Source organism: Thalassophryne amazonica, chromosome 7, assembly GCF_902500255.1.
Source record: "Thalassophryne amazonica chromosome 7, fThaAma1.1, whole genome shotgun sequence".
NCBI classification, from domain to species: domain Eukaryota; kingdom Metazoa; phylum Chordata; class Actinopteri; order Batrachoidiformes; family Batrachoididae; genus Thalassophryne; species Thalassophryne amazonica.
In genome coordinates, this window is record NC_047109.1 from 62,734,015 (window position 1) to 62,756,231 (window position 22,217).

At 43.1% G+C, this 22,217-nt stretch overlaps 1 protein-coding gene across 5 annotated transcripts in view; it reads right to left on the reverse strand.

The window, feature by feature from the left end:
• LOC117514031 (thrombospondin type-1 domain-containing protein 7A) overlaps positions 1-22,217 on the reverse strand; it is a 602,038-nt gene that overhangs the window by 386,253 nt on the left and 193,568 nt on the right. For all 5 annotated transcript variants that reach the window (XM_034174316.1, XM_034174317.1, XM_034174314.1 and 2 more), the window contains exon 3: positions 6,853-7,101. In XM_034174316.1, the coding sequence (XP_034030207.1) occupies positions 6,853-7,101 (249 nt within the window). The remainder of the gene's footprint in view (positions 1-6,852; positions 7,102-22,217) is intronic.

Below are 22,217 nucleotides of genomic sequence, written 5' to 3' on the forward strand. Positions count from 1 at the left end.
CAGAACATCATGTGTTCCACAGCTGATCAGCACCATGGACAGCTCATCTGAAAAAACTCCTAGCATAGACTGTACATCCTTATACAATTACACTCAACAAAAATATAAACGCAACACTTTTGGTTTTGCTCCCATTTTGTATGAGATGAACTCAAAGATCTAAAACTTTTTCCACATACACAATATCACCATTTCCCTCAAATATTGTTCACAAACCAGTCTAAATCTGTGATAGCGAGCACTTCTCCTTTGCTGAGATAATCCATCCCACCTCACAGGTGTGCCATATCAAGATGCTGATTAGACACCACGATTAGTGCACAGGTGTGCCTTAGACTGTCCACAATAAAAGGCCACTCTGAAAGGTGCAGTTTAGTTTTATTGGGGGGGGGGGGGATACCAGTCAGTATCTGGTGTGACCACCATTTGCCTCATGCAGTGCAACACATCTCCTTTGCATAGAGTTGATCAGGTTGTCAATTGTGGCCTGTGGAATGTTGGTCCACTCCTCTTCAATGGCTGTGCGAAGTTGCTGGATATTGGCAGGAACTGGTACACGCTGTCGTATACGCCGGTCCAGAGCATCCCAATCATGCTCAATGGGTCCAGTGAGTATGTCGGCCATGCAAGAACTGGGACATTTTCAGCTTCCAAGTACTGTGTACAGATCCTTGCAACATGGGGCCATGCATTATCCCGCTGCAACATGAGGTGATGTTCTTGGATTGGCACAACAATGGGCCTCAGGATCTCGTCACGGTATCTCTGTGCATTCAAAATGCCATCAATAAAATGCACCTGTTTTCTTTGTCCATAACAGACGCCTGCCCATACCATAACCCCACCGCCACCATGGGCCACTCGATCCACAACATTGACATCAGAAAACCGCTCACCCACACGATGCCACACACGCTGTCTGCCATCTGCCCTGAACAGTGTGAACCGGGATTCATCCGTGAAGAGAAGACCTTTCCAGCGTGCCAAACGCCAGCGAATGTGAGCATTTGCCCACTCAAGTCGGTTATGACGACGAACTGGAGTCAGGTCGAGACCCCGATGAGGATGACGAGCATGCAGATGAGCTTCCCTGAGACGGTTTCTGACAGTTTGTGCAGAAATTCTTTGGTTATGCAAACCGATTGTTTCAGCAGCTGTCCGAGTGGCTGGTCTCAGACGATCTTGGAGGTGAACCGCTGGATGTGGAGGTCCTGGGCTGGTGTGGTTACACGTGGTCTGCGGTTGTGAGGCTGGTTGGATGTACTGCCAAATTCTCTGAAACGCCTTTGGAGATGGTTTATGGTAGAGAAATGAACATTCAATACATGAGCAACAGCTCTGGTTGACATTCCTGCTGTCAGCATGCCAATTGCACGCTCCCTCAAATCTTGCGACATCTGTGGCATTGTGCTGTGTGATAAAACTGCACCTTTCAGAGTGGCCTTTTATTGTGGGCAGTCTAAGGCACACCTGTGCACTAATCATGGTGTCTAATCAGCATCTTGATATGGCACACCTGTGAGGTGGGATGGATTATCTCAGCAAAGGAAAAGTGCTCACTATCACAGATTTAGACTGGTTTGTGAATAATATTTGAGGGAAATGGTGATATTGTGTATGTGGAAAAAGTTTTAGATCTTTGAGTTCATCTCATACAAAATGGGAGCAAAACCAAAAGTGTTGCGTTTATATTTTTGTTGAGTGTGTATATATACACGAGGTCTATTAGAAAAGAAACCAACCTTTTTATTTTTTTTAAAAACTACATGGATTTGAATCACGTGCGATTACGTCAGACAAGCTTGAACCCTCGTGCGCATGCGTGAGTTTTTTCACACCTGTCGGTTGCGTCATTCGCCTGTGGGCAGGCTTTGAGTGAGCACTGGTCCACCCCCTCGTCGGAATTCCTTTGTCTGACTTCTTCCTGAGAGACTGGCGCTTTGCTTGATCAAAATTTTTTCAGAAACTGTGAGACACATCCAAGTGGACACCATTCGAGAAATTCAGATGGTTTTCTGTGAAAATTTTAACGGCTGATGAGAGATTATGGAGTGTTACTGTCGCTTTAAGGACTGCCCACGGAGCCGGACGGCGCGCCGCGCCCCGAGCCGCCGTCATCAGCCTGTTTCAAGCTGAAAACTTCCAAATTTAAGTCTCTGTTGACCCAGGATGTCGTGAGAGAACAGAGAAGTTTCAGAAGAGCTCGGGATCAGCAGTTTATCCGGACATTCCACTGTTAAAGGAGATTTTGTAATGAAAGACGTGTGGACGGATTCGCGCGTCGGCACCCAGCCGCTCATCGCGCGGCGCCACAGCAAAACACCTCTGTTGGAAGCATTACAGGACAAGTTTGAACATGCCCAGCTGTTAAACAATTTCTCGGATACTCACTCGACTGAAAGCCATCGAAAACCGCCTGAATCTTACAAATGGTTATCAACACGGAGGTGTTTTGCTGTGGCGCCGCGCCATGAGCGGCTGGGTGCCAACACGCGAATCCGTCCGGCTCCATGGGCAGTCCTTAAAGCAACAGTAACACTACATAATCTCTCATCAGCCGTTAAAATTTTCACCGAAAACCGTCTGAATTTCTCGAATGGTGTCCACTTGGATGTGTCTCACAGTTTCTGAAAAAATTTTGATCAAGCAAAGCGCCAGTCTCTCAGGAAGAAGTCCGACAAAGGAATTCCAACGAGGGGGGTGGACCAGTGCTCACTCAAAGCCTGCCCACAGGCGAATGACGCAACCGACAGGCGTGAAAAAACTCACGCATGCACACGAGGGTTCAAGCTTGTCTGACATAATCGCACGTGATTCAAATCCATATAGTTTTTTTTTTTAAATAAAAAGGTCGGTTTCTTTTGTAACAGACCTCGTATATATATAAAGCTCCGACAAGCTGCACATAACATCCTTGTGTCGCTGATGACTCGTCCATGTGTGGGACGAAAAACAGCGCTTTCATACAGAAACAATTGTGGCAAGAATGTTTTATCAACTACTGGAACTACGAGGGCTGTCCATAAAGTATAGGTCCTTTTTATTTTTTTCAAAAACTATATGGATTTCATTCATATGTTTTTACGTCAGACATGCTTGAACCCTCGTGCGCATACGTGAGTTTTTCCACGCCTGTCGGTGACGTCATTCGCCTGTGAGCACTCCTTGTGGGAGGAGTCCTCCAGCCCCTCATCGGAATTCCTTTGTCTGAGAAGTTGCTGAGAGACTGGTGCTTTGTTTGATCAAAATTTTTTCTAAACCTGTGAGACACATCGAAGTGGACACGGTTCGAAAAATTAAGCTGGTTTTCGGTGAAAATTTTAACGGCTGATGAGAGATTTTGAGGCGATACTGTCGCTTTAAGGACTTCCCACGGTGCGAGATGTCATGCAGCGCTCTCAGGCGCCATCGTCAGCCTGTTTCAAGCTGAAAACCTCCACATTTCAGGCTCTATTGATCCAGGACGTCGTGAGAGAACAGAGAAGTTTCAGAAGAAGTCGGTTTCAGCATTTTATCCGGATATTCCACTGTTAAAGGAGATTTTTTTAATGAAAGACGTGCGGACGGGTCCGCGCGTCGGGACGCAGCCGGCGCAGTGCGGCGGCACAGGAAAAACACCTCCGTGTTGATAACCATTTGTAAAATCAAGGCGGCTTTTGATGGCTTTCAGTGGAGTGAGTATATGAGAAATTGTTTAACAGCTGGACATGTTCCAACTTGTCCATAAGGCTTCCAACAGAGGTGTTTTTCCTGTGGCGGAGTGTCGCGGCGGCTGCGAGCCGACGCTGCAATCCGCCCGCACGTCTTTCATTAAAAAAATCTCCTTTAACAGTGGAATATCCGGATAAAATGCTGAAACTGACTTCTTCTGAAACTTCTCTGTTCTCTCACGACATCCTGGATCAATAGAGCCTGAAATGTGGAGGTTTTCAGCTTGAAACAGGCTGACGACGGCGCCTGAGAGCGCTGCGCGACATCTCGCACCGTGGGAAGTCCTTAAAGCGACAGTATCACCTCAAAATCTCTCATCAGCCGTTAAAATTTTCACGAAAACCAGCTTAATTTTTCGAACCGTGACCACTTCGATGTGTCTCACAGGTTTAGAAAAAATTTTGATCAAACAAAGCGCCAGTCTCTCAGCAACTTCTCAGACAAAGGAATTCTGACGAGGGGCTGGACGACTCCTCCCACAAGGAGTGCTCACAGGCGAATGACGTCACCGACAGTCGTGGAAAAACTCACGCATGCGCATTAGGGTTCAAGCATGTCTGACGTAAAAACATATGAATGAAATCCATATAGTTTTTGAATAAAATAAAAAGGACTTATACTTTATGAACAGCCCTCGTATTTACGCACGTTACAACCATTTGAGACCTGCGTGTGCACTCACGCTGCTGTCAAGACAACCAGACCCCACACCTACTGGGCTGGCTATGCTCGGGCTCATACCTGCTGTCAGTCGTGTCATCGTGAATGTTTTGGTTTTTTTTTATTTCATTTAAAGTGTCAAGGTCTACGTTTGCTTCGTTTTTCTTGCATTAGTTTTGGTTTTGTTCCTTTCCTTTTTGTGCTCTTGATTTGCAGGCTTTTCGGTTATGGGAGAAGTGCAGGATTATTCGTCCACCTTTTCTTGATTTGTGACTTTGTGACTTTTTTCCTTCATTCAGCTATGCCCTGTAAATGAGGCTTAAGACATTAGAAAATAATTAGCAAATAATTCACTTCCCGTACAGTTGTCATAGAGGCAGAATCTATTGAAAGACACCAAACCCGTTTTTGTGTACCGGGCTGTAAACATGTTTATTTATATATATATATATATATATATATATATAAATTAATCAAAATAATAATATATATAAAACCTCATTACTAACCCTCAATTGCTCACATCCCAGCTTCTTTTGCAAAGTGTTGTAGGTCTGAAATGTAGGATTGGATGTATATAAATAAATGAAATGAAGGTGACCACACAACACATGTAATATCTTGTGTTCATACCGTCTACAATAAAACCGAAGTCAAGCTAAATGTAAGGGTCCTTGCAGGACTTTTTTTCTTTACATTTTCCATACTGCCCCAACATTTCTGATTTGAGGTTGTACATGTCATGTGTCAATGTGAAATCTGTCCATCTTCCTCCCAAAGTATACGTCTCAGAAAAGGTTTGTAGTATTTTGTACTTCAGATTTTTCCAGATAACACTAACAGTGTCATGGTCATTCAATCTGCCACTTTCTGTTTTATTATGATGTTCCCTCCTCATTTCTGTGGCTTTCTTCTTGTGTTCTCCAGCACCGGTCCCTTGTTACCCTGATTACATCCCCAGTGTATTAATTAAAGTCTCTCTCTCTCTCTCTCTCTCTCTCTCTCTCTCTCTCTCTCTCTCTCTCTCTCTCTCTCTCTCTCTCTCTGTCTAGTTTCAGAATATCTTGTGTATCATACCAAGTCTACCAGCATCTTTTTTGTTCTAGTGCCCAGTATGGTGTTCTCCTGTGTTTGGACCTCCCGCTTGCAAAACAGACCTGCTTGAGTGTCTTTTCTGTATGGGAGCTGGTTGTTTCCTGGACTGCTTATTTTGTGTGTTTGATCTTTGTCTGTCCCAGCCTCAGAATAAAGAACTTTGTAATTGCCTGCTGCCTGTTTCTCTGCTCAGGGATCCCCAGTTGTACTCCAGTCATTACAATTAGTGTTAAAAACATACGTGTCCAACCTGTTCATTTTACACTTTGAAAAGTGTGTACATAAATACATTTTTTGTTGTATTAAATTTAGGCAAAGGCTATTCGCCTTACCTTACCTTACAAAGGCTAATGTCTTACCTTATTTGCCCAACTGTGATTGTGTATTTGACACATTTTGTGCATCGAAACTATGTTTTTTACACCACTTTTTTAAGGCTCTATTGCGGCATGAAAAGCTGTGTATTTTTGATACATTTAATGGCGGCATCTTTAATTACTGCGAAACAAAAACACCACAATGGATGAGAGCAGACAAACTTCATAAGTATTTTGAATGGAAGCCTGTTAATGACAACAAAACGGTTTTTATGAACAAAATGCTGCTTGTTGCCTGTAAGATGGTGTTAGTTTGACACAGTTCCTTGGGTGTGACGAGCCAAACAGAACCACTTTAGATCACAGCCCCTTCGTGGACTGCAAACCCTCCCACAGCCAGTGAAAAATATCCGCCCCCCGCGTTGAAACCGGAAGTGAACTTATAAGTGCACTTATTGGTCGGTTGTGGTTGGGCGCATATGCTCACGTATTTACTTTATTGAACCAACGGTTGGGTGTATAGCCACTCCTTTAAATTTAACAACCTCAGAGTTAATTACGTAACACTGGAAATTGTGCTGTGTAGAACATCAATTATGGTGAACACAAACAATAAGATTCAGCTGTTTTTATGAGCACAGTCTTAACAAGCTCATTTCTCTTTCTGTCTTCACAATTAGCTCAGTGGGATAAAGAGCTGGCCTGCCAATTTGAAACCTGACTTCAAATCCCACTCATACTGTTTTTCTGTGTCTTTGGACAAGACATTTAATCCACATTGTGTCTGTCCACCTGGCCGGGTACTGGCTTTGTCTTGGAAGGAACCTACATCAAACTGGCGTCCTATTCTGCAGGAGTTAAAAGCTTTTAGCTCCGGAATTCAGAGATAAGTACTGCCAGCAATGTGCCTCGGGGCCTATGTAGGACTTACTTCTCTCTATGCACAGTGTGTCACCATTGTTAGCCTAGGCATTGTAAAACAAGTCAACATTGTCATTTAAATTACAAATCCTCCTGCACCCTCTGTGTTGGGTTTACACTCTGCCCCCAGTTATTAAGAGGAACTCACGTGGCACAGGGCGGCACGTCATCCCCCTGAGGTTCACACGAATCTGTCTCTTCCAGAGGGGGGCACTCTGCCCCCTCACCCACAGGGAACTGCACCACTTGTCTGCTCCGGGTGCGATTGCCTCTTGGGAACACAGGGTCGATGCAGGCTTTCGAGCAGGGGCCCCAGTCCGTCCACCCGGTTACCTGGCAATCCTTGGGGAGGACACAGGACTGGACCGTTAGTGGTAGATCCCTTGGTGTGCACAGGCTGCAAGAAAGGATTTAAAAGCCAGTGGATAATGGGTTAGCAAGGTGATTTCATCAGCTTGTATCAATCTTCACACATATTTCAAAATCAGCTAAAACATTAAACCCCTCTCACACAGAAGGTGTGTGCATGGTGTTTATAGATGCACTCAGTACTCATCACTCTCCACCATAAACATGTTACTACTCACCACACACACACACACACACACACACCATGGTTGGTGGCACTTTCAATGGTGTGGCGAGTGTTTTGGACTTGTTCAAAACACTCACCACTCAACTTCACCCGGAGTCGCCCTTTACACGCCACTAAGTCACCATGCACACACCTTACACACGCCATCTGTGTGACAGGCTGAAAGTATCAGGTTATTCAAAAACTCCAAATCCATGATAAAATGGAAGAAAACAGAGGCAAAGTTGATAAAACACTGACAAAGAAGCAGCAGAAAATGGAAAGGCATGCCAATGGTTGCCACTAACATGTCACGCACACGCCTTCTTGTGAGAGTCGCTTTAGGGGTATGATCACACCGTGCATCCACTCAACCTTGTTCTTACTGTGTTCCAGTGACCACATCCCGGGAAAAAATATTCCTTAACACTAGGAGAATACTATTAACAGTAATATTACTTATCATATACCTATAAATGATACGCCAATATGATTGAATAAAACACCAAAGAATAAATATCAATACACCCTTTTCGCGGACAGGTAATATTTTTCATACCACCCGAGTAATCAGCCAATTTGGACAGCGGAGCGGCGCCACGACAAAGAGGCGCGGTCAGAGGAACTTGAAATACTGGTGAGTCACTATTAATAATTTCTTACATGTCCAACCTCGTAGGTTGACCGTTAAAATTAAATTTGTTAGTTCTAAAAGCCATCATAATTATTTATAGGAAAACGTCCTATTTTTTTCTACTAAGGTTTGACCTTTGAGTGTTTACACAGGAGAGAAAAGTGAGAAAATGTTCATGCCTGTTTGAAAAAGTGTATAAAGTGTGTAGTGAGGGGTTTTACAGCCTTAAAACATCTATAATAATTGTAAAAAATAATGCTGACTACTTCGCAGATTTTGCCTATCGCGTGTTATTTCTGGAACGTAACTCCCGCGATAAACGAGGGACCACTGTATATGATAAAATCATTATCAAGTTGTTCACCAATGAATATGGCTTTTTACACCCTGAAGAGAACCATACAACATTTGTAATTTATAGGTAAATGATAAAATCGTTATCAAGTTGTTCACCAGTGAATATGGCTTTTTACACCCTGAAGAAAACCATACAACATTTATAATTTATAGGTATATGATAAAATCGTTATCAAGTTGTTCACCAATGAATATGGCTTTTTACACCCTGAAGAAAACCATACAACATTTGTAATTTATAGGTATATGATAAAATCGTTATCAAGTTGTTCACCAATGAATATGGGTTTTTACACCCTTCAGAAAACCATACACCCTGAGGCCGAAGGCCGAAGGTGTAAAAAGCCATATTCATTGGTGAACAACTTGATAACTGATATTATTTATTTTGTTGGCTACGTTTTGCCAACCTACCTTTCTTGTTTTTGCATGGTTTTGTGGTATTACCTAATTTACTGATAGCTTTATAACAAAACATTTAGCAATGATTTGGTGTACATTTGTGGCCTGCGTTTCACTCTTCGTGAACTGTGATTACAGTGTCCGGAATCAGAATGTATACCACTCTAGTCAGTTGCCATAGATGCATAGAGATGCAATAATCTCAGGTGACTGAATGCAGCCAATGTAATTCAATTCTCATTAGGGTTCAAAGAACAGTACAAAGAGGACATGGTGTCCTTTGGACTGGGACAATACACATCCTGAAGTGATATGATATGGATCACAATATGATATGTTGCAATTCTTAATGATGAAGGCTGATGAATAATAGGCAGCACGGTGGATTAGTGGTTAGCACTGTTGCCTCACAGCGAGAAGGTCGTGAGTTCAATTCCCGTGGCCTTTCTGTGTGGAGTTTGCATGTTCTCCCCGTGTTTCCGTGGGTTTCCTCCGGGTGCGCCGTTTTCCTCCCACATCCAAAGACATGCGGGTTAGGTGGATTGGACTCTTTAAAATTGTCCGTAGGTGTGTGTGGGTGTGTCTGTGTTTGTTTGTCTATTTGTGGCCCTGCGACAGACTGGCGTCCTGTCCTGGGTGTACCCCGCCTCACGCTCTATGACTGCTGGGATAGGCTCCAGCCCCCCGCAACACTTAATTAGACTAAGCGGTAGAAGATGTATGTATGATGAATAATAATTAAAAAAAAAAAACATTGCGAGATGATACCAGAGTATAATGGCGCTGTGATGATGTATAACGGCACGTCACACAAGCTGCACTTTATTAATATACTCAACAAAAATATAAACGCAACACTTTTGGTTTTGCTCCCATTTTGTATGAGATGAACTCAAAGATCTAAAACTTTTTCCACATACACAATATCACCATTTCCCTCAAATATTGTTCACAAACCAGTCTAAATCTGTGATAGTGAGCACTTCTCCTTTGCTGAGATAATCCATCCCACCTCACAGGTGTGCCATATCAAGATGCTGATTAGACACCATGATTAGTGCACAGGTGTGCCTTAGACTGCCCACAGTAAAAGGCTACTCTGAAAGGTGCAGTTTTGTTTTATTGGGGGGGATACCAGTCAGTATCTGGTGTGACCACCATTTGCCTCATGCAGTGTAACACATCTCCTTCGCATCATCTGTGAAGAGAACACCTCTCCAACGTGCCAAATGCCAGTGAATGTGAGCATTTGCCCACTCAAGTCGGTTACGACGACGAACTGGAGTCAGGTCGAGACCCCGATAAGGACGACGAGCATGCAGATGAGCTTCCCTGAGACGGTTTCTGACAATTTGTGCAGAAATTCTTTGGTTATGCAAACCGATTGTTCCAGCAGCTGTCCGAGTGGCTGGTCTCAGATGATCTTGGAGGTGAACATGCTGGATGTGGAGGTCCTGGGCTGGTGTGGTTAAACGTGGTCTGCGGTTGTGAGGCTGGTTGGATGTACTGCCAAATTCTCTGAAACACCTTTGGAGACGGCTTATGGTAGAGAAATGAACATTCAATACACGAGCAACAGCTCTGGTTGACATTCCTGCTGTCAGCATGCTAATTGCAGGCTCCCTCAAATCTTGCGACATCTGTGGCATTGTGCTGTGTGATAAAACTGCACCTTTCAGAGTGGCCTTTTATTGTGGGCAGTCTAAGGCACACCTGTGCACTAATCATGGTGTCTAATCAGCATCTTGATATGGCACACCTGTGAGGTGGGATGGATTATCTCAGCAAAGGAGAAGTGCTCACTATCACAGATTTAGACTGGTTTGTGAACAATATTTGAGGGAAACGGTGATATTGTGTATGTGGAAAAAGTTTTAGATCTTTGAGTTCATCTCATACAAAATGGGAGCAAAACCAAAAGTGGTACAATGTTAGATCATTTCTTTTTCCTTAGAAGTTACTTGTCATGGCCATTATAAGAACTCAGTGTGCAAAGCTGCCTCAAAGCAACAGTTTATAGTCTTTGAACAAGTCAGAGGAGCATTTATGTGACACAATAAGTGGTGTGCTAAGCTTCACTTTAAGTTCTCTGCTCTTGACTTGTGTCATATTTTGTCATTAACAACTCTTCAGCAGTACATGCTGCATAATCATTTTTCCATTATGAATGAAACAGCACTCACATGGTATGGCACAAATATCCTTCAGTCCATCACCACAACCAACGCAAACTTTGATCAATCATTCCTTTTCATCTTTTGATCATCGAGCTAGTATTTAGACGTAATGGATATGCCATCCTATTTGGGTCTTTCCGAATCATTAGGAATTTGCTCCAACTAAAGCCAACTGCTTTTTGCTCCTCGGTCTAGATGTCTTTCCCCTTGAGGCAATGCAGCTGACGAGCTATTAGTGCTAATTACAGCTCTGCTTCATTTAGAAACCTCTCATTTAGACATTGCCATCACACTTCACCTCCAGCAAATTAGACTTTTGGTATAAACGACCAAATACGTCAGCTGTGTTTTTGCAGATTAAAACACCTTTGCAGTGTCTGAAGTGCTGCTGAAGCGACACTGTGTGTGTGTGTGTGTGTGTGTGTGTGTGTGTGTGTGTGTGTGTGTGTGTGTGGGTGGGGTGGTGGTGGGGGTCATGGTTTGTTTTCCTGCCAAACCTGCCTGCGCTCATTTTGCTCAAGAGAAAAACAGTGAGTGATTTTCAGAGTAAATGTGAAGCAATGACAATAACGTCTCATTTTCGTGCCTCCTATGATGCTTCTTGTGTTTTATAAAGCTTTTAATGCAGCCAATGACCCATTTTTGTTGAAACTGGATATCTGTCTATCTATCTATTTGCCCTATGAGTGCTGGAACCCATTCCAGCAGTCATAGGGCAAGATTAGATCAGATTAGATAGAATTTTATTAATCCCTTGTGAAGATTCCCTCAGGGAAACTGAGGTTCCAGCAGCATTGTATAGCAGCACACAGGGTAAGAAGCACACAGAGTATCAAAAGTGAAAGCAAAAAGGAAAAACAGTTTGCGATATAAATACACAATATAAATACCAGACATACTGATCAATACTGGTTTTCTGGCTACTACTGTTCCTCTCCTTCCCATCCTCTGTCTTCCTGTTACTCCTCCTCCCCCTGAATGAGGAGTTGTACAGTCTGATGGCCCGAGGGTCAAAGGAGTTTTTCAGTCTGTTGGACCTGCACTTGGGAAGGAGCAGTCTGTGGCTGAAGAGGCTCCTCTGGTTGCTGATGATGGTGTGCAGAGGGTGACTGGCATTGTCTATAATGTCCAGCAGTTTGTCCAGTGTTCTAGGCCGGGCAGGAAGCCAGTCTTTTGCAGGACCACATATAGAATGTTGATTGCCTCTCTAACCTTTTGGCATCAGTAACATCAAACCATGGATGGATCCTGTCAAGCATAACTTTGCACAGCTTTGTGTTGGGTCTATGATGAGGTGTTAAATGTGTTGGAGCAGCACTATCTGGCTGACCATTTGCCTCTCTACTCACTTATGAAGTCAATCAGATCAGATCAGATGTGTTTGATTGTTGCAAGGACTAAGTTTAAGCAAAGGGGTGACTGAATATTCCCTGCTTTTACCCTCCAATCACCAAAATAGGTCATGTTTTGCCAGTGGTCATTTCCTATAGTTTGCTGATAGCAGACATAGTAATCTTCCATATTAATCAGTTTCAAACTTTCTATGATTTCATTGAGTACTATGTCTGTCTTATAATTGTTTAGTCATGGTTCTCTTACATTTTTTTTTTCTGTTTAGCATATCTGCTTGCTCTATTGGGCACTTTTGTCAGCATGTGTTGTAAAATATCCTTTGTAAATTAATTTATTGTGAGTTGAGTCATGGCATTTTAACATTTTTGCTCTCATTACTAAAAAAGGTCCCACTGAAATGGTCTAAAAACCTGATTCTATTTCGGACAAGCGATTAAACCAGCTCTTCCATGACTTCAGAGCCTTGGAGGAAGTAATTGCTTCAGAGGCACAGACAAAAACATAATTAAGGCACCCTGCAGAACATTCTGTTATATTCCGGGGCGGATCAAGATTTCAAAAGGTCATGATGCAAACCTGATTAAAATGTAATACTCAGCAATGACGTTCGTGAATCTTGGTTCTCCATCCCTGAGAATGCAAAATGCCTGAGAAGAGTTTTTGGACTCATGAGGCCACCATACAGAGGTGTTTGGCCATGCTGATACCTTTGTAGGAAACAGTCCAAGTCTTTTGGATTCTGGTGCTTCCTGTCGATCTGTATGGTTATGAGACTGGGACAGTAACCACTGACTTAAGATGACAACTAGAAGCCTTTGGTATTAGGTCTCTCTGGTTGGATCTTTATGGTTGAGTGTGTACAGGATTTTCTGCTTTTGGATCCCGGTAGTTTAATGTAGTGAGTGAACTTGAAGACTCAGAGACTGACATGACATGGACTTCGAAAACCAGATGTTGTCTTGAAAAGATGCCTTCACTGAATGAACAGAGTCATCATGACAGCGTTGGACTCTTGCAGCAAACGTTCCACCAAATGTTGCATACAGGAACCCCAATATTAGGTTAACCTGCCTTTTTTTAAGTCTGCTCTCGGCCCATCCCCAAGTGGGCGGGCCGTTGCCCTGTGCGTGGATCAGTAGAGCTATGTGATTGGTTGAAAAGTGCTGCATTTGACATTTTTATATGCCAATGACCTGCTCGTGTTGTTTATCTGAAATGGTGTGTGTCATATGAAAAATTTTATGTGTGTGGCGTAATAAGCAAAGAACAGTATGCATCATGGCCTGTCGCTCCAGAGGAGATATGAAGTTATGAAATAGTCCGAAGGACAAGGTCATAAACACACTGTCCAACAGGTGACCCTTAAATGACTTCATGTCAGATGAGTGGTTACTCAGGGAGACTCAGATGAAAAGTATAACTTGCATTGTGAGGGAACATCGGGTACGGCATTTTTAGCACACTTTTGGGATTTGGAGATGGAGCATTTTGTCTCCCTGCTTGCCATCCAGGGCTACTACTAAAGTACACTGCATGATCCCAGACTTAATCAGACCTGAACATGACACTGCATTATGTCAAATAACCCTCTGTAAGGATATGGCCCATTTGAGTCATGGAAGCCAGGCCCAATGACAGATGTACATCAAACAAAATTGGAAATGAAGGGCACAAGCTGATGAGAGAATCTGGCTCGGATGTGACTGGGTTATCGCTTCACTGGAAAATTTGTTCCACTTTTCTGAAAGTGGGAAAAAACAACTATGAATATTTTAAAACAAGAAATAAACAAGTCCAGGATTAATATTTATGTTCCTAAGGGCATATGAGTTGTTTTCAGAGTTCCTTTGAAATATTTGATCCCACTCACTGCTGAGAGCTTGGCACTAGTATAGCATTAATGAGTAGGTTTAGTACATAATTGATCTGAGAGTACAGTGGCATGTGACACATATATGATATGAATGGGAGCTTGCTCCAGTGACACCGTCATTGATTCTTTTCACAAGATCAGAGAACATCCAAATTTCCAGGGATCAGCTGTGACATTTTAAGCTACTGTCAGTCGAGGAAAATGTATCCGGCAGATAAACTGCTTCTTTAAAAAAACAAGCTTCAGTTTCAGTCATATATCAAACACCAGATGGTGTTTATTACAAATTGCATCGATAGATTTTAAGAGGAAAAGCTGAAGTTACAAAAGCACAATAAAATTGATGGATCTGTGTGGTTCCAGGGACGTGCTGAGGTGATCTGTTTTTTTTTTAATAGATGATCATAAAAACAAGTTTATGGATGCAATTCTGATCCTTTTGTTTGTTAACTTGTTGCTACTGTCTAAAACAGCTGTGCGTGTGATATTAAAACTGCTCCTACACAGACTGATGCAAACAAATGGCATAATTAATGAAGTCTGCCTGTTTCATATGGGCAGAGCTGATCTGATGTCTGCTTCATTTCTCAGCGGCCTCCAAAGCACTTCTCTGGTCAAAAGCTATATTCAAACATCAATGCCAGGAATGAAGATATCCACTCTGACATGCTTTATACACACATATTATAATAAATGCTTTACAACTCTACACAATATTACATGAACCCATTAAAGACATTTGTGATATCTGCTCTATTTAGTGCTTCAGTAAATAGTAATTGCACAAAATGCTGTACAGCTGTAGTGGAAAAACGTTTTGTAGTGGAAAAATGTTTAGTAATTTATCATTACAAAATACTGAAGCAGTAGTCAGCTTACCCCCCCCCCCCCCCCAAAAAAAAAAAAAAATTAATAATAATAATAACTGAGAAGGCACTCAAATAATGCAAACCTTCATCAAGGCCCCACATTCACCTTTAATGTTAAGTTTCAAATCAAACTGAAATCTTCACCCACTCTAGTGGATCGCTCATATCCAACAATACAATCTGGCAACCCAATCCGCATCAAAGTACACCTATGCACAAACAACAGTCTTTGATCCTGATCATTTATCTTGGAAGATGCAGGAGTGGTGGTCAAGCATCTTAGTGTGTTTGGTTCCTGTGTGGAAGGTTGCTGGTTCAAACCCACCCCAGCCCATTCTCCTAGTAAAATGAAGTTGTGTCAGGAAGGGCATCCCGTGTAAAACCAAACAAACATGCAGACCCACTCCAGATCTGCTGTGACAACTCAGAGTGAAAACAAAGAAGCAGCCCAAGGGAGTTACTATTGATCTTTGAAGATGATGTTCCACCCTGATCGCTGACTTTTCATTCCCACCTTCAGTTTGACATTTAGTCCTGATCCTCACCTTTGACTTTGATTGTTTTTATGTTTTTTTTTTTTTATATTAATCTTTGAATGTGACCAAAGGCCAGCAGGTAGGATCCACCTCTTGATTGTTAACACTGCTATTCTCAGACATGAACTTCTGTGGACCGGCCAGCCAACCTCCTAATCCAGCTGTGAATTCCGGTGGGCCTGAAGGCCCAACTCCTGCACCTGCTATCAACTTCTGTGGGCCAGCCAGTTGACTGATTGACATTGCAGGAGACTCCAATGGTCCATCCGCCCATGCGCCTGGCCTCATCGCGGGCTCGAGCCAGCTACACGGCACTCCACCTGGCTCAGCCAATGTCTTCTGCTGGCCACCCAGGCATCCACCGGACTCGACACGGACCTTCTGGCGGCCGTAGGGTCACCCAGTAGACATAGTCTGGGACTTTGGGGGTCTGATCCGTTGGCCCCAGGCTTTGACTGTTGGCTCTGGTTGGTCACCAAACCAGTCAAGGATTTTGAACTCTGTGCTCTACCACCTATTAAGTTGTGATGTATACAATAGTGTTTCAGTGGGTTGTTTTTCTTTGTCCTGGGGCTTTTGGGGTTGTTTTCCGCCTTTCGGCTCCCTGCTTCCCTCTCGTGTCAGGTTTTCTGTGGGGTTCAGGGGTTGTTTTTGGTTTCTGTGTTTGGGTTTTTTTTTTCCCAGTTCTCTTTGGTTTTTCCACCTTCTTTTTTTGGTGGTGGTGGTGGTGGGTGGGGGGGGGGGTTGTTTTGTGCCACTGGAACAAGTACTTGGGGGGCGGGTACTGTGGCAATTCTGCCCATCGGTCCGTTTGGCCGTAGTTTGTAATTTCTTTTTACATGTTTTTGAGTTTTCATCTGTCCATTTGTTGTCTGTATGATCTGACTTTGTCTCATGTCTCCCGTATGTGTGTGGGTGTGTCCCCTCTTGGTTTGTTTTGTGCACTTCTCCCAGCCTCTCTCATGTGGGTGCGTATGTATGTGTGTGGGTGGGTCTCCTCCAGCCTGCTGTGTGCACTTCCCCCTGCCACCGGTGTGTATGTGTGTGAGCGTGTCCCCCAGGTGTACTTGTCTCCTCACATTCTGCGTGTGTGCCTTGCACATTGCTCCATTCATCTGCTGTGTCTTCTGTGTTTCCTACCCTCTATGCTTGTTGACCATCAGTTTTCGTTTATGTGTCAGTCATCTGCCGGCTTTGTGTGTGCATGGTTTATTTCTTTGTTCTACATCCTTGTTCCCAGGTTGACGCAGGTTTTTGGTATTGATCATAATTTTGATTTGATTATCATTTATATATATTTACCTCAATGTTTTATTTGTTTTTGTTTGTGGTTTGCATTCAGTCAATTCTGTGGTTGTCATTGATTTATATGTTTGTATTTCTCTTCTGCCGTTGTTGGTTATTATTTATTTTCAACTCAGCCTTGTGATCCATGTTATTATTTGATCACTGGTTAGTGTCTGTTCTGTTATTCTATATTCTTGTGTTTGATTATTGTAATTCATTATTATCAGGTTGTCCTAAAAGTTCCCTGAAAAGCCTTCAGTTAATTCAAAATGCTGCAGCTAGAGTACTAACGGGGACTAGAAGGAGAGAGCATATCTCACCCATATTAGCCTCTCTTCATTGGCTTCCTGTTAATTCTAGAATAGAATTTAAAATTCTTCTTCTTACTTATAAGGTTTTGAATAATCAGGTCCCATCTTATCTTAGGGACCTCATAGTACCATATCACCCCAATAGAGCGCTTTGCTCTCAGACTGCAGGCTTACTTGAAGTTCCTAGGGTTTGTAAGAGTAGAATGGGAGGCAGAGCCTTCAGCTTTCAGGCTCCTCTCCTGTGGAACCAGCTCCCAATTCAGATCAGGGAGACAGACACCCTCTCTACTTTTAAGATTAGGCTTAAAACTTTCCTTTTTGCTAAAGCTTATAGTTAGGGCTGGATCAGGTGACCCTGAACCATCCCTTAGTTATGCTGCTATACGAGGTCTGTCCATAAAGTATAGGTCCTTTTTATTTTTTTCAAAACACCTCCGTGTTGATAACCATTTGTAAAATCCAGGCGGCTTTTGATGGCTTTCAGTGGAGTGAGTATATGAGAAACTGTTTAACAGCTGGACATGTTCCAACTTGTCCTTAAGGCTTCCAACAGAGGTGTTTTTCCTGTGGCGGAGCGCCGCGGCGGCTGCGAGCCGACGCTGCAATCCGCCCGCACATCTTTCATTAAAAAAATCTCCTTTAACAGTGGAATATCCGGATAAAATGCTGAAACCGACTTCTTCTGAAACTTCTCTGTTCTCTCACGACGTCCTGGATCAATAGAGCCTGAAATGTGGAGGTTTTCAGCTTGAAACAGGCTGATGATGGCGCCTGAGAGCGCTGCGCGACGTCTCGCACCGTGGGAAGTCCTTAAAGTGACAGTATCACCTCAAAATCTCTCATCAGACATTAAAATTTTCACTGAAAACCAGCTTAATTTTTCGAACCGTGTCCACTTCGATGTGTCTCACAGGTTTAGAAAAAATTTTGATCAAACAAAGCGCCAGTCTCTCAGCAACTTCTCAGACAAAGGAATTCCGACGAGGGGTTGGATGACTCCTCCCACAAGGAGTGCTCACAGGCGAATGACGTCACCGACAGGCGTGGAAAAACTCACGCATGCGCACGAGGGTTCAAGCATGTCTGACGTTAAAACATATGAATGAAATCATATAGTTTTTGAAAAAAATTAAAAGGACCTATACTTTATGGACAGACCTCGTAGACTTAGACTGCTGGGGGGGTTCCCATGATGCACTGAGTGTTTCTTTCTCTTTTTGCTCTGTATGCACCACTCTGCATTTAATCATTAGTGATTGATCTCTGCTCCCCTCCACATCATGTCTTTTTCCTGGTTCTCTTCCTCAGCCCCAACCAGTCCCAGCAGAAGACTGCCCCTCCCTGAGCTTGGTTCTGTTGAAGGTTTCTTCCTGTTAAAAGGGAGTTTTTCCTTCTGTTAAAGATTTTGTATATATGTTATCACTGTTAAACATTTGTACATTTGTCTTCTTTCTCATGAGAACGGTGTTGTGCTGTTTTGCACTTCACCCTGAGAATGTACGTGTTATTCAACCTTGTTTTAGCTTTGTCTTCTTTCTCATGAGAACGGTGTTGTGCTGTTTTGCACTTCACCCTGAGAATGTACGTGTTATTCAACCTTGTTTTAGCTTTGTCTTCTTTCTCATGAGAACGGTGTTGTGCTGTTTTGCACTTCACCCTGAGAATGTACGTGTTATTCAACCTTGTTTTAGCTTTGTCTTCTTTCTCATGAGAACGGTGTTGTGCTGTTTTGCACCTGTCTTAACGCAATCCTGAGAATTCAATTTTGTTTTAGCACTCTGGGGTCAATCTGAGCTGGGAATGAAGGGCTGGATGTACTTATTATTATAATATAACTTTGTTTTCGCAGCCTCTAATGACTGGGAGTAAGAGAACGTTTTGACTGTTGTGATGTGGTGCTTAGTGTGAAGGAGTGTGAAGGACAGGACACGTCAGGCAGATGCAGAACAGCTGATAACTGCAACAGACGAACGAGATGTGCTGACCTGTGTCAAAAGAACGAGGGTTTCTGGACCCCACGGACAGTCCTTGTTATGCTACTTTTCTTTTTTGAATTGGGATTATTATTAAAAGCCATGAGCACGGGACATGATAATAAGGATCACATCCGCAGATTGCAGAGACCAAAAAGAAGTAACGAAGACCCCAGTCCGATAATAAATGCCACAGTACATAGCTGTGATGGGAATAATGCGTACCGATTTGGTGTACAAGCCTGCATTCCTAGAAATACTTCTGTGATCATCTCTGTACCATATAGTGCTCTTACCCATGGAATGCCGGATGGTGACAGAGGGACTAATTATGGAAATAGTTTCTCATGGTATATGACCAACGATCAACAAGATAGGAGATGGGAAACGTTGGTAGCCGATGAATGGAGTAGATGGACACCAAGATGGGCACAAACCGAGTGGGCTAAGTACCAGAGTCAAATTCTCAAAATGTATCAAACAGATGATAAGCTGTCTATAGTGGTGAATACCACAGAAAAAGGAACCATATTCCCACCTGATATAGAGGGAGACTGTTGGTTGTTCCTCCTTTGGGTATACAAACAAGGAAAAGATCCGTATTTCCATTTTTTTCCTCTGTGAAACAGATAGAGTACAGCAACCAATATTGACCGAATTAAGTACGTCAAAGGGGGTGTCCATACAAGCAAAGGGGGTGCCCATACAAGCAAAGGGGGTGTCCGTACAAGGCACAAAAGACATGAAGGCAGATGACTGGTTCCTAGTAACTACAGGAATTAGTGGACAAAATAACAATTGGCTTTTAATGGCAGAACAAGCAGGACTAGCAGCAAAGAAGGACTGTGTTGTATGTATGGGACCCAGACCTATATTACAGGTAATACCGGCAGCATTACCCAAAGACTGTCTACTGACTGCTATGACGCAGACATACATTGCGGCAAACAACAATTGTTCTAAGTGGGACAAGATCTATCCAGTGACCAAATTGACTAAGATTAAACCTTTATTCTCAAGCAAAGTTGGGCATGCTAACCATACATGTGTACACTTGACAGGGACAAGTAAGACTTTGGGTAGCTTAAACCACACCGCCTGGTGTAAGAATGTGGTCCATAGTACTCCCACATTCAAACCTGTCGGGAGGAGTGACGTATGGTGGTGGTGTGGGGATAACAGAATCTTTGACAGACTGCCACGAAATGTGTCAGGTTATTGTGCATTAATATCATTATTGTTACCAGTTGAAGCCATACCCATGACCCCTGAAGACGTTACGACATATGCAGCCTCTCTTATTCCTGAAGATTGGCAGAAAGGCATAGCCAGACATAGAGTAAAAAGAGATTGGAAAGGAGTGGGAAATCCAACATATATTGACGCAATAGGAGTCCCCAGGGGAGTGCCTGACGAGTATAAACTGGTTGATCAAATAGCAGATGGATTCGAATCTTCCATCTGTTGGTGGTGTTCAATTAATAAAAACGTGGACAGAATAAACTACATCCACTACAATGTACAGAAATTAGGAAATTGGACTGAGGAAGGATTTAAGGCTGTCCATTCACAGTTAGAAGCCACGTCCCTTATGGCCTTCCAGAATCGTATTGCTCTGGATATGTTGTTGGCAGAGAAAGGAGGTGTTTGTGCCATGTTCGGAGAACAATGCTGCACATTCATTCCCAACAACACGGCTGCAGACGGCAGTCTCACTCAAGCCATTGACGGGCTGAGGACGTTGAACAGGAAGATGAAAGAGCACAGTGGAGTAAACACCGAAGGCTGGGATTGGTGGCTGGAAGGGATGGGAAAATGGAGGTCTTTGATTTCTTCACTATTAGTGTCTATAGCAGTATTTGCTGCAATTCTAACATTGTGTGGATGTTGTTGTATTCCATGTCTCCGAGGCCTTGTAAATAGAATGATAACCACAGCAATAAGTCCAGGACCAGGAGGGGGTCCGGCATCATATCCACTTCTGGGGACAGACGACGACGAGGAGGACGATGGCTCTCCTGACCTGTACCCAGACCAATGGAAGTATGATGACCCAGACACCGATGATGGTGACAATGACGACATCACCTCTGGGGTGTAAGCCTATAGAGAGAACATACCATGATGAACCTCTTAGTGAAAATCTCAAAAAGAAGTGCTAAGCTGAGTGATGCCTACTGTATGTTTAACAGGCGATAAACAGGAGGGGAATGTTAAAGATTTTGTATATATGTTATCACTGTTAAACATTTGTACATTTGTCTTCTTTCTCATGAGAACGGTGTTGTGCTGTTTTGCACTTCACCCTGAGAATGTACGTGTTATTCAACCTTGTTTTAGCTTTGTCTTCTTTCTCATGAGAACGGTGTTGTGCTGTTTTGCACTTCACCCTGAGAATGTACGTGTTATTCAACCTTGTTTTAGCTTTGTCTTCTTTCTCATGAGAACGGTGTTGTGCTGTTTTGCACTTCACCCTGAGAATGTACGTGTTATTCAACCTTGTTTTAGCTTTGTCTTCTTTCTCATGAGAACGGTGTTGTGCTGTTTTGCACCTGTCTTAACGCAATCCTGAGAATTCAATTTTGTTTTAGCACTCTGGGGTCAATCTGAGCTGGGAATGAAGGGCTGGATGTACTTATTATTATAATATAACTTTGTTTTCGCAGCCTCTAACGACTGGGAGTAAGAGAACGTTTTGACTGTTGTGATGTGGTGCTTAGTGTGAAGGAGTGTGAAGGACAGGACATGTCAGGCAGATGCAGAACAGCTGATAACTGCAACAGACGAACGAGATGTGCTGACCTGTGTAAAAGAAAGTGTTCTTCCTTACAGCTGCACTTATTGACGTATGCGTTTATGTTACGGGAAGAAACTTGTCTTGCGTCATCACCCCCACCCTTAGGACAAGTTTTTTGTTTATGTGATGAGGGCGTCTCTTAATAAAAAGAGCGGAAAAGCAGGCCAGACTTTAGTGTAGCCTTGGTGTACAGCCTGACTGCACTCCGCGCGTAAAATTTGACTTTCTGTCTCACTGGTGTTTCTTGACTCTGTTTGTCTTGTTAAAGGTTTTAAAAATGTTTGGAGGAGAAAATACCCAACACCTTCCCACTGTCGCCAAGTGCTTGCTCACAGGGGGTTGTTTTGACCATTGGGGTTTTTCCGTAATT